Here is a 12331-nt window from a genome sequence, read left to right as displayed (position 1 = left end):
TGCATATTTTGACAAAACTTATTTTTATTCAATAAGTTTTAGGCAATCAGTTTCTTTTTTTCTTTTTTCCTTTTTCCTGTACGGCCTTAAGGTTGGGCTGGACCTCTTGCATTTTCTCTCTTTGAGAGGGTGCAGCTTTTTGTTTTGTTGGTGAGACCATGTGGGTCATGTCTTGAGTTTTATTGTTTATTCTCCTTTATATTTATTTTTATATTTTTTTTTGATAAACGCCCATTGACCAATAAAAATAATGTGACTGCCATTGAAAATTCTTGTAAGCATAAGTAGTCATTTATTTTTGAATAAAACCACACAACATAAAACACACAATACAAACAAAGGAGGACGAGAGATGTAAGAAATTATGTAAAATTAGTAATCAAGTATAATTTTTTCGACCAAGATATGTTCTCTCTGCTCGAGATTGCTTCAAAACACACCATTGTAGTAGTAGTAGACAACATAATTTCTTCAAGTCTCTCACCCACCAGGAAGATAGACAAATTATTCATTCAAACACACCATAGAAGTAGTAGTAAAAGCATTAACAATAGCTGTTAATCTTTCTAGTATTCCTCCTTAGCATCAACATAACGACTTGGTTATTCATTCGAGTCTTCCTCCTCAATCTGATGATTCACATAATCCCAATTGTGAGAACACATAACCTTTGCCATAATGGTTCCTTCATCGCAACCAATTACAATCCTGTTGAAAGGATAGTACCAGTAAGGGTAAATAGATATTTGAAAACAAGAAAGAAAGAAAGAACGAAGAAGAAGCCACCTTCAAAACACATTTAGCATGTTTACACGATGCAGAAGTAGTTGCAAATCTATCTAAAAATACAAACCTAGAGACTATGAGGCAAAAATAACCCATAAACTTACTTGGGTGAACCTTCAATGCAACCGATAGCCCAAACTCTTCCAAGTTCATACTTCAGCAAGTTTTCAAGCCTGTATGCCGATGAGTAGTTAAGAAATTTAGAATGAAAATTAATAAAACCAAAAGCACGTTTAATTGTCTTCTATTAAGCATAACAACAGAAAAATGATGATTGCCTAATTTACTATAATTCGCACCAAACAATTAAAATGATGAAGTTGTCTTTGTTCAAAGCATAAGCCACAAACAACATTTACCTGAAAGTCATTGCATGCCACGCATGAACAGTCCCATCCTCTGAACCCGTAAAAATAATGGGAACTTCTGGACTAACACATATTGTTGTAACATTGTGTGTGTGGCCTTCTAGCGTCTGGACACAAGTTTTGGTCTCATAGTCCCACACCTGAATTCATAACATTGAACAACAAATGTAACCGAGTTATTTATGTTTGGAGAATTGTTTTGAAAACTGTTTTTAGGATTTTATTTTGTGAAAACAACTAATTTTTAGAAAGCACGAACAAGTTGTTTTTGAATTTTAAAAAATTGTGCTTTTCAGTGAAAAGGACAAGGTTGGAGTAGGTTAAATATGAGTGATTTCGAAATTTTCATTGATTCATTCCTCCCCCCCCCCAAAAAAAAAAAAAAATTCAAAACGAAAACAAGAATCCAATTCTTCTAGACTGAAGACAAAGAATGGAATTATGATGGCAAACCTTAACATCATGATCATCAGAGCCACTGATTAGATAGGCTTTATCACTATTTGCAAAGAAATCGACACAATTAACCCCCTTTGAATGCGCCTCGAGAGTGAAAGTTGGAGTACGTGTGCCAAGATCCCATATCTATGAAAATAAACATCACCAAAGTATAAATAGCACGATTATATTTTCAATGAAGCAAAAGGATAATTAACCAGGCAATACCTTGACCGTGCAATCAAGTGATGCACTCGCAAAGGTGTTGGTGTCTCTTGGATTGAATGCTACTTGCATTACATAATGGCTATGTCCCTCAAAGACTTGAGCGCACGCCCAATCCTTCTCCCAGTCCCAGAGCTTTATAAGCGTGTCATCAGATGCTGACAACACATATGGAAGTGTTGGATGCACGGTTATGGATCTGATATAATCTGTGTGCGCCTCAAATTCTTTAATCTTTTCATCAGAATTGAATTTGTATACGCGAATAAACTTATCATCAGCTCCTGCAACAATCCATTGCTCACGTGCTACAAACTTTGCTGACCTCACTGCAAGCACGTGTACAAGTGCCACTATCATCAACTATGATAAACTTTTTTGTTTAAAAAAAAAAAAAAAAAAATAGACACATAAAATGTGTAAACTATGTATATCATACCTGGTGATTCTGTAACATTGATAGATTTCTCTATAACCTATAGATTAAATAAATCATGAGTTAGAAAATTAATCATTATAAAAAATTTACCAATAATTTAAAACTCTAAAAAATTCAATGAAACTTAATAGACTACAAAAATGATATATAATCATGATTGCCAAAAGTGCATTTTCCTTTAGTAGGAGCTTCTTGGAAAATGTACATTGTGCTTTCAACTGTTGATGGTGGCATTACTTGTTAAGAATGTGATTTTTTTTTTTTTAATTAGATTAAATTTGTTCAAAAAATTTGAGAATTGTGAAAGAGAAGACCAGATACCTAAATATGATCACATGTAGAAGACAATGGTTGAACAGAAAAAACTTGAGGTATCTAAAAAAATGCTCTTGTTAATGTAGGATATGGAGAGGGCAAGATGTATGTAATCTTACTCCAATTTTTTAGAGATTATTTTGTGACTCGGACTTACACCACCAGGTACACTAACACGCAATTTTTTTTTTAAAAAAAAAAAATTGCCTAGCTAGGATTTCATTTAATAAAAATAACAGTTCCTTACTTGTGATTGGTAGTTCCAGATACATATTGTTCCTGAATGTAAACTTGTTAGAATCCTGCAAGAGAAAGTATCACACAACATAATTAACTAAAATGAAATTGAAAAGATAAAAAAAATAAAATAAAACACAAAAAAAAAAAGAAAAAAAAAAGCGACCATACCATGGCTTTGTTGGATGGAAATCCAGAGACTTAACTCTCTGGGAGCGGTGTTCATGTTCTTTCTGTTCCAGAAATTATTATCAGTAGCTTTGTCAAAGATGTTGAAAATATATATATACATATATAATAAATAAAAAATCAAAGTAATTTCAAAGTTAATGATAAGAGGACATACCTCTATTTTGAGTGTGAAAGACTGTTGCTCACCAGACTTGCAATATAAACGACACAGATCATATAAAAGTTTTATCAATACAAAATTGAATAACTTCAAATCATTAAAATGGATTATTTCAAGTGAAGTCAAGAAGACAGCATCATCTCATTGTGTTACTGTAACCTCCTCTTTTATTTATGTAGATCACATACTTGTATTTTGTTTTCTAATAGTCATGCTTGAAAATAAGCAATTGAGATCATGCAAGCAAAGAAAATGCTATTCTCCTATAGTTATTATACCTATTGGAGACGTCAGTTTTGTTTGGATTATAATATAGTCTTTTAAATGTTTGGAGAAATTTAATAACTAATAATTAACTTTATCAATCAAAAATAAAAAATAAAAAAAAAATATTAGTGTTTGGAGCCGACCTTTAAGTCATATTTTTTTTAATTTTTTTAAATTTAATAACTAACGATTAATTTTTTTTCTGACTTCCATAGATACCAATATAATAATTAACGACTGATTTTTGCTGATTTAAAAAAAAAAAAAATAAAAAAAAAAAATAAAAAAAAAAACTCACCATTGTCAAAGTTGAAGTAGCAGAACAAGACATATACGAGTGTATGGAATTAGATGGCTATTATAGAAAGAATGGGCACTTGTGGTTTTGTAGTGTTGAGGAGAGAGAGAGCTCTTTATATATTGACGGGTTGCTTTGCAATTAAGAAAATATCCATCCATGTCATAGCCACAACTTTGGACTTTGGACTCTTCCGTTATGCTGTCACACAATGGCCTTGACACCCTTGATTCTGAAATGTGGTTGAACTAACGGTGGAGATCAAACTCCCCACTTTGGCCCTCAACTAATTGTAGAAGAACCATTGGGGTAGTGATTTCCAGGAAGGCAAGACAAATAAATATTATATATATTTTTTGACCCTGAACTCCCCATTTTTTTTTTTTCCGTTTTATAAATATTTATTTCGAACCTTTTTTTTTTAAATTTTTTAAAATACTCAACATTAATAATTAATGAATTAAAATTTATAATATTAAAAATACAACAAAATCAATTCTTAACACAAGTAAATTATTCAAAATTCTAAACTTTTAAATAAAATCATAAATTAACACAAGCACTTTTTAAAATCTTAAATTAAATCATCAAAATCATTCACCATCCAACAATACAATTAAAATAAAATTATTCAAAATCTTAAACTTGCCTAAAAAATCAATGGTCCAGGTTTTTATTTTTAAAAAAATATATTAAAAAAAAAATTAACCCGCAACCCGCAATAATGTCATTTTCTAAACCACATCCGTCCGCATTGTGTCTGCGAAATCGCCCATTTGTTTGTGGATCGGTGAGGGAGGAGATTGATATTAATCTCCTTCCTAACCCGCAAACCACCCGCATTGTATTTTTCTTGATGATAGTTATTAGTGTGAAAATTATTAAATTATTTTCATATAACATAAATATAAGCATCGTTTTTAGTTAACAAAAAATACAAAAATATTAAATATTAATGTTCAAAATGTGCTGCTCAATATGTAAAAACAAAATAAAAAAATGCCGCACTTGGCTGATTGACAGGCCAGACGTCTCCCGAATGACTGGTAACACCCTAAGCCGAAAACATATTATTTTCTAATGCCATCTCCCAGTCCAGACTCCTGATCTGCTCGGCAAGATCTTTCGTAGTCCAAAAGGGACAACATAACTGGAGCTCACTTTGCAAAACAAATATGATATTATTTTACTATTCCTCACTAACAGTCCACTCCAGACTGCTAACTCAATAATTTAGCGACAGCCTACTTCGGACTGCTAACTCAATTATTTTACTGTTCCTCACCAACAGTCCACTCTGGGGCCTTTAACTCAATAATTTTATACTCAATTACATTTTGATCCCAACATTATTTACACTGTACCTTTAGACACAAGTATATACTAGTATATATATAAATCAGATATAATATATATATATATATATATAAATAAATTATATATTATAAAATTTATTTATGAGATCCATACCGTATACATTCCGGCCCCTCCACTTAATAAAACTTATAATTATAATATATTTTTAGCTTATCCATAAATTTTTTTTTTAAATATTTTTTAAGTTATAATTTATAATTTTTTTATGCTTATTTGAAATTTCTTAAATACGTATGGATAAAAGAGTTATCTCCTTTGCCTTAAGTATAACTTTTGAGGGGCATCGTGAATATTTGCACAACAAAAACTGTCTAATAACTCATTTAACCAAACATGTTCAAATTTTATTTTTTTTTAAATATTTATTATTTTTATTAATTATGAAAAGTTACACAACAAATTTATAATTTATTTTAAATATTTTAAGCTAATAATCTAAAAAATTATAATCACAAAAGTTAACTTTTTGGTATATATGTGTTCTGTGATTCATTTCTGTATTATTATACTTATTATATATATATATATAATAATTACAAGACGTGTCGTTGAATTTATACATGAGTTTATTGACTATTGCCGACGTCTTATATTGAACAGGTCAACTTCTACATTACGGTGATAAATATTGTTGGATAAGGATCTCTTTTTAATAATTTCATAGCTGTAATCTAATAATTTAAGTTTAAAGTTAAAATAAAATCATATTATTTTAATGTGTCATATAAAAAGAATGAGTAGTATTTTGATGTTATTTTACACTTCGTTTTTCAATAGCTATTTTAGTTAAAATGTTAAAAAATTATTATAAAATATTACACCGTTGTCTTTACTTTTTTCCATGTCATTTCATAAAAAGTCAAAATATTACTGAAATAACAAATTTTCAAACATGACTTTATTTTGGATCTCAACTCCTGTCATGAAAATTGAGAAAAATAATACTTTAGGTACAAAATTGAGAAATTGAGAAAAATAATTACAAAATAATGAAATGCAATTTATCTTGTTTCTTATATTATTCCCTCATGATTTAAACTGAAACATTAGTAATAATAAAGTGTAGGAAAATTATTCAAAATTACCAATAGAAAATAGCACATCTACTTTCACTGTAATTATAAGTGCACATGAGAAAGAGAAAAAAGAAAAATTAGTGAAAAATCATTCTCTAACTTCATGTAATAGGAGAGGTCCAAGATTTTTTTTTTTTTATTAGCTAAGGTCCCTCAACATTTTCACAGAGAAAATTTGATGTAGGCCGAAAGGTACCACATTGAGGTCACTTAAATTACATTTTTAGTCTTTTAATTTTATTTATTTGTGGGAATGATGTGTTTCGTGCACTTGTACAGATTCGGTAGGAAATATGAAAATTCAATCAAAAAGGGTGCAACACCAGATTCTCCGAGCGAGAAGTGAAGAATCCGAGCCAGCCAGACCACCGCACGTGCGGCCAACCACCGCTTGTGCGGCCCACCTAGGGATGCATGCACAAAATTTTTGGTCTATTTTGCTCTGAATAAAAGACAGAAAATTAGCCAAACCTAGGGTTCGAAAATTTAATTCAGAATAGAGGGAGGCTAGGGTTCCAAAGAGGTGACATTCTACCAAAGCTTGAAGGACACTTCCATGGGGGTTTCTTTCTCATCTTCTTCCTCTTTCCACTCCTCCATGAGTGGCTAGTTGTCTTTTCTAGGGTTTTGATGAGACCCTAGCGATGTATTCGAATTTTTCATGAGCTTTAATTGTAAATTAGTTTGAATGAATGTATGGATGATTTAGAAATTTTTAACAATTGTTTCGTTCATCTCTTCAAGCATTTTACTCTCTGTGATTATTTAATGCTTTCCATACATTAGTATTCTTTGTGTTTGTATTCACAGTACGAGACGAGTCATGCTATGAGAGACGGGTCGTTTTGCTAACATAGTTTAGAGCAAACGACTCGTGCTACTCGGGATGATTCGTGTCTGTACATTGAATGCAACAACCCTCTTGATCAATATTTCAAACTAGTAGTTGTGAAATATTGGGTAGTTCAAACCGAATTGCGATTGGTGGTTGATGTTAAGTCTCATTCATTTGGTTAGTGGTGAATTCTCTACCCAAAGATTTTTTCTGAATATTAATATCTCAAACCCTAATTTTAATTGTCAATATAATTCTTCAATTTTATTTAATTGTTGTTTCGGTATAAAATCAATCTTATTTTTTAATCAAAATTAATTTAGGAATCTTGCGAATGAATTAATCTAATTTCACATTTGTCCCTGTGGATCAATACCTGGTGTCACGACCCAAACCCGCCCCTATAGGTTTAGCATCGTAACTGGCCAGTAATCCGTGATTACCGAAGGCCTGTTTAACAATACTGGCAATAATACAATATAACGGGGCTGGCGGAAGCCAATCAATAACAACATACATCGTCCAATGAGCTGTGAGGACCTGAATGGAGATAAACTTTCATATACATAGCCATATACATAACCATTTATGACCATAAGCATATATATACAAAACAAAACATAAGTTAGGGAATCAATCCCATCATCTGGAATAGTATTGGCATTAGTCTTAAAATGTTCTTTTCACTTAACAAACTCAAAAGGGTGAAGTCGAGCCACCCAAAAACATCTTGACACATGCTAGTTCGAAACCTCACAATGAGGGACAATAGCTGGCTTGAAAAAACAAGGGTTTGGGTCAACACCTCTAGCTTTTATCCGATGCCTGGCCACCTACATATATATAATAAACTGTGAGCTAAAGCCCAGTGAATAACAAATGTATAAAGAGGTTAAGAATGATATCCTTTACAGTTTTTGAAACAATCGATTAGCATTAGAACACTTCAATCACTATCATTTGTCAATCAATCGTTCAATTCAATCGATTCAATCAATCTTATTCTTATAGGTCATACGTGGTACATCCCATAGCAATAATACACTAGGTCTTAAAAGACCGAACAATCAATTGATGGCCATTAAACAATAACACTAGTTCCAAGATTTGGAACTGACAGAGATCTCTATAACAATAAAGATATCAATAACAATAACAATCACAATACGCTATGGATGCCACGAATACAATTCAAAATAGAATCATCATTTAATCGATAAAAAGTATCATTTCAGAAAGCAATATGATTTTATCAATCTGAAAATAAATACGATTGAACATATCTTTACAACATTGTTACTCACAGTGGGCTCCTCGGTACACGTACTAATGGTTCGGCGTCCGACCTAAACAAATAAAGTCAAGCACAACACAATTACAATTACACTCTACAATCGATTTAATTCGGTTACTTGTTTGTTTTTCGGTTTCTTTCATTTGATTCTAATTTTTCCTTCGGTTATTCCTATTTATTTTTCTCCATATCAAACCTAATTTCAAACCCACAAATTTTAAAGCATGAATTAAACTTCAAAACTCTTGAAAAATCCATGATGCACGTACAATTGAAGTTCTAATGTAATTTCTACAATTTGAATTTAATTCAATTCCTTCACCATGTTACTAAGTTCTTTGAAATTACATTCTTAACTCTTTTCTATTCTCCTTTAAATCATGAGATTAAAGTTATAAACTCCTTAGAGTGTCATTCACATCTATGAAATTGACATCAAAATTGCTAATTTTATTTTCTTATAAATTTTCTTCATATCAAACTCCATATTCAAACTCATAAATCTTTTAAACATGGCTTGTCTAAAAATATACAAACTCTTAAATAATTAAGAAAACTTCATCATTTTTAAACCATTTACATCAAAATTCCTTTAATATAAAAACATTACGTTCATTCTTCATATACTCATAATTGTTTCCAAAATTTAGTTCTTGTTATATCAAGACATGGAATCAATTCTTAGAAATCTTTAATGCATGTACAAGTGTATCAAAATTTGTAAAACTTGTTCTTGCATGTAGGAATTAGGCTCAAACCCACATGAGATAGTCCAAAATTAAACCCAAAATTGATGAAATTACAAATTATATTCCATGAACATCCATGTAGCTCAATTTCCTACTTTAAATCCAATTTCTCACAAGTCAATGAAGTAATCTTAAACTCTTTTTCATTTCAAATATAAGATAAGGATTCTATATAAATTGAACATTAATTTTCTTACCTTAGGTTTTAATTTCAGAAGTTATAGTTGATTTCCCTTGGCTTCTCTACTTCTTCAATCCATTGGGTTTCTCATTCCCTCTCTCTAGATTCTCAAAGTCTTCCAGCAAACCCAACATTCTTGAACCTATCAGAATAAACACACTCACACACCTCACTTCTTCATGAGATACCACATGTGCACACTTGCACACTTCTTTGAGCTCCACCTCAACACTTATATGCACACCCACACACAGAATTTCTCTGCACACATACATATATCTCAGCACACACACACCCACATATATTCTCAAACTTTAAATCATTCTACAATTTAATTTATGGTTAAGATTAATTTAATTAAGGAAAATGAGTTGGACCCCCTCAAGGAGGTACCCCCTTTGACCCCCTTTCTCTATGATTGGCCAGTTTTTCTTTTTTCTTTTTCTTTTTCTTTTTCTTTTTCTTTTTTTCCTTCTCTTCCAATCATCACCCGCCACGTGTGTGTGGGGGATGGTGGGGGTGGTGATTGGAGGGGGTCTCAATCACTTCCCTAATTACTTAATCTAATATTACTTCCATTAGAGCCCAATTAATTATATTTAAATCTACCATTCTGAATCAAATTTTTAATCGAACTCTCAAAAGGCTCCAAATATTAAATTAAATTTATTTCCACCGTAAATTTTGGTTCCTCAAATCATTAAGGTCTTCAATTCCAGATTAAACTTCAAAATCTTTGTCAATAAATTACATATTCAATTAAACACCTGATAAATAGATTTAATTCATAACAATCTTAATTCCTAATTCGTATAACTTAATTAACTCCAATTCGGACCCAATTAATTAAATCTCACTTTTATAAATCTAAATCGAATATTTAATTCAACTCCCATATGGTCCGATATTCCAAATTAAAATAATTCAATTCACTATTTGTACTCTCTTGAGCCATTTAGGTTTTCAATTTCTAATTTCAAAATAAATCCTCAATAGAATCATATACGAATCAGTCTCCATAATTTTTATAAATCCCAGATTAAATCAGAGTAATGGGCAATTAAATTCAAATATCTTTGATTAATTAAATGCTAATTATTATACATGGCGGGGTTGTTACAGCCTTCCCTCCTTAGGAAGTTTGGTCCTCCAAACTTAAGTCACTTGTACTACAAATAAATCATCCAGCTTTGTCTCATTCCATTTTTTTTTGTTCCCAAGTAACTTCGTTACCATTTGATTTTCTCATCACAGGAGTTTAACTCAATTTCGTTTAATGGTTAGTACCCCAAATTGTGCTTCGTCCCATATTGGCATCAAAAGTCATTCTGTAATATGTACTAGACTTTGAAGTCAACATTATATCATTAAGCCACAAAATATATGAACCATAACATTCTACTCTCATCAATCACATTACTCATAGACTTTTATTTAACTATTCATATATCCTCTAACAATTCACATATTTCTATATATATTCCACAAGTCTCCAAATAGTCGAGAATTAATCGCAAATGATATTCATGATCCTTCTTACCTCTAAATAAATCAAACGACTCCTTTATTGACATCTCATATGAAGTCTCCAAAATAGATTAAGTATTTGATACAACCTCGATAACAAATTCAAATTTTTGGTCCACAAATACTCTGACCACAATAGCTTTATTAACAAATCAAATAGGGTGGGGTTTTACTCCATTGGTTCCACAAAATAACTATTTAATCTCGGAAGTCAAAGACGACTCACTTAGGTGTATGATCACATCCACTTCATAGATAGAAAATCCATTCACACTCAACATTACATTCTAGGGTCCACATCGAACCATACTCATAGTACAACGTTCCCAACTAATATAATTCTCTGACAAACGAAGAAACATTGTTTTTATTACACAATAATATTTCCAATGATACATTCATCTTATAACAATTGGCTTCAAATGAATGGATGGGTCTTGAATTAGACACTTTGCTCACAATTAGTTAAGGTACTCGAAATAACAATCTCATATTAGATTCCAAATGCCTAAGTAAATAAATTCTAAATTTTCTAATAATCAATTCAAATGTTTATAAATGAATCCTTTCTAACTCACAACCTTTTTGCATTTACAAAACATATTCTCACTGGTCTTTCTTATCACAAATTTCTAAATACATTCTTTTTGATTCCTTGTCGGCTAATACCATATTGGTATGAACAATCTACGTTTCATTATTTCTATACTCATTCCAATTCTCTTGTGTGCATATATATCTTACTTCGACTTTCAAGTAGCATCAAAGCTATCATCAAATTATTTTGAAACCAAACTTTTGTCTTTCTCAATCCTTCGCAAGTTAATCAATTCAAATTCTTTGTCTTAAGAGGTTCTTTAAGAAATATGCATTTATAACTTCGACAAAGTTTACTTTCTTACTTTCTATTATGCATTAACTCTTCTAAGTAGAACTAGATACAGGCATCTTCACAATAAATTTAAGTCTTGGTCATCTTTTAATAATCTTAGCATTTTCGGATTGAGTCCCAAAATCCAAGTAAATGTATACTATGTCTGCCAAACATTAGGTAGGAAAGATTCACATATCCCAAAACATATATGACATAACAACTCAAAATTTTATACACATGCTTACAGTACTCCTTTACTTCGTTAGTTGTTCTATCTCTCCATATTTGAAGTATGCTCTGAAATTTCGATGATATACTCATTATAATATTTGCAACAAATCGAACAGTTGGGGAATGAACATAGGCTCAACTAGCATTGTAATACTCTGCTTCTCAAACATATTATGTAATTCCTTCTTTGACTTAACACTTTACTTTTCTTATAATCTTGCAGTTTCCCCTAGCATTGTTGCCTAGCTTTCATTATATTTCTTAACACTTCCTCTAGTTTGCCCGATTGCTCCAACATAGGCTCAACTTCCATTTTGTTCTTTTTTCTCATTATCTTTATACAGTAGGTCTTCACCAAAATAGCATATCATCCTATACAATATATATACATACAGGCATACACATACAAATCTCCCGCGTCTCTCATTTTCCTTCGAAAAACGCATTTGACACGTGGCCTCA

At 31.2% G+C, this 12331-nt stretch overlaps 1 protein-coding gene across 1 annotated transcript; it reads right to left on the bottom strand.

The window, feature by feature from the left end:
* Nucleotides 1-269: 269 nt before the first annotated feature.
* LOC114319694 (coatomer subunit beta'-1) lies at nucleotides 270-3857 on the bottom strand. The gene is made up of 10 exons (XM_082909660.1): nucleotides 3726-3857; nucleotides 3155-3190; nucleotides 2980-3041; nucleotides 2819-2873; nucleotides 2257-2293; nucleotides 1821-2146; nucleotides 1608-1739; nucleotides 1146-1294; nucleotides 891-959; nucleotides 270-708 (listed from the first exon to the last, which is right to left on the bottom strand). The coding sequence occupies exons 1-10, from the start codon at nucleotides 3756-3758 to the stop codon at nucleotides 603-605; spliced, it is 1005 nt and encodes a 334-aa protein (XP_082765786.1). The 5' UTR covers nucleotides 3759-3857; the 3' UTR covers nucleotides 270-602.
* Between the last annotated feature and the right edge of the window lie 8474 nt (nucleotides 3858-12331).

The sequence above is a fragment of the Camellia sinensis genome, chromosome 15 (genome assembly GCF_055761805.1).
Source record: "Camellia sinensis isolate YWXY chromosome 15, ASM5576180v1, whole genome shotgun sequence".
NCBI classification, from domain to species: Eukaryota; Viridiplantae; Streptophyta; class Magnoliopsida; order Ericales; family Theaceae; genus Camellia; species Camellia sinensis.
Note: the sequence above shows the minus strand (reverse complement) of the source record. Positions and strands in the feature narration are given on the sequence as shown.

What these genes read in the sequence shown, in the direction of transcription:
- LOC114319694 (XM_082909660.1), bottom strand. Translation starts at nt 3,758, where the DNA reads ATGTCTTGTTCTGCTACTTCAACTTTGACAATG. An exon ending in CTTTCACACTCAAAATAGAG is followed by an intron (nt 3,042 to 3,154) that starts GTATGTCCTCTT and finishes TTTCTGGAACAG; the next exon opens with AAAGAACATGAACACCGCTC. An exon ending in CTGATGATCATGATGTTAAG is followed by an intron (nt 1,295 to 1,607) that starts GTTTGCCATCAT and finishes TTATGAATTCAG; the next exon opens with GTGTGGGACTATGAGACCAA.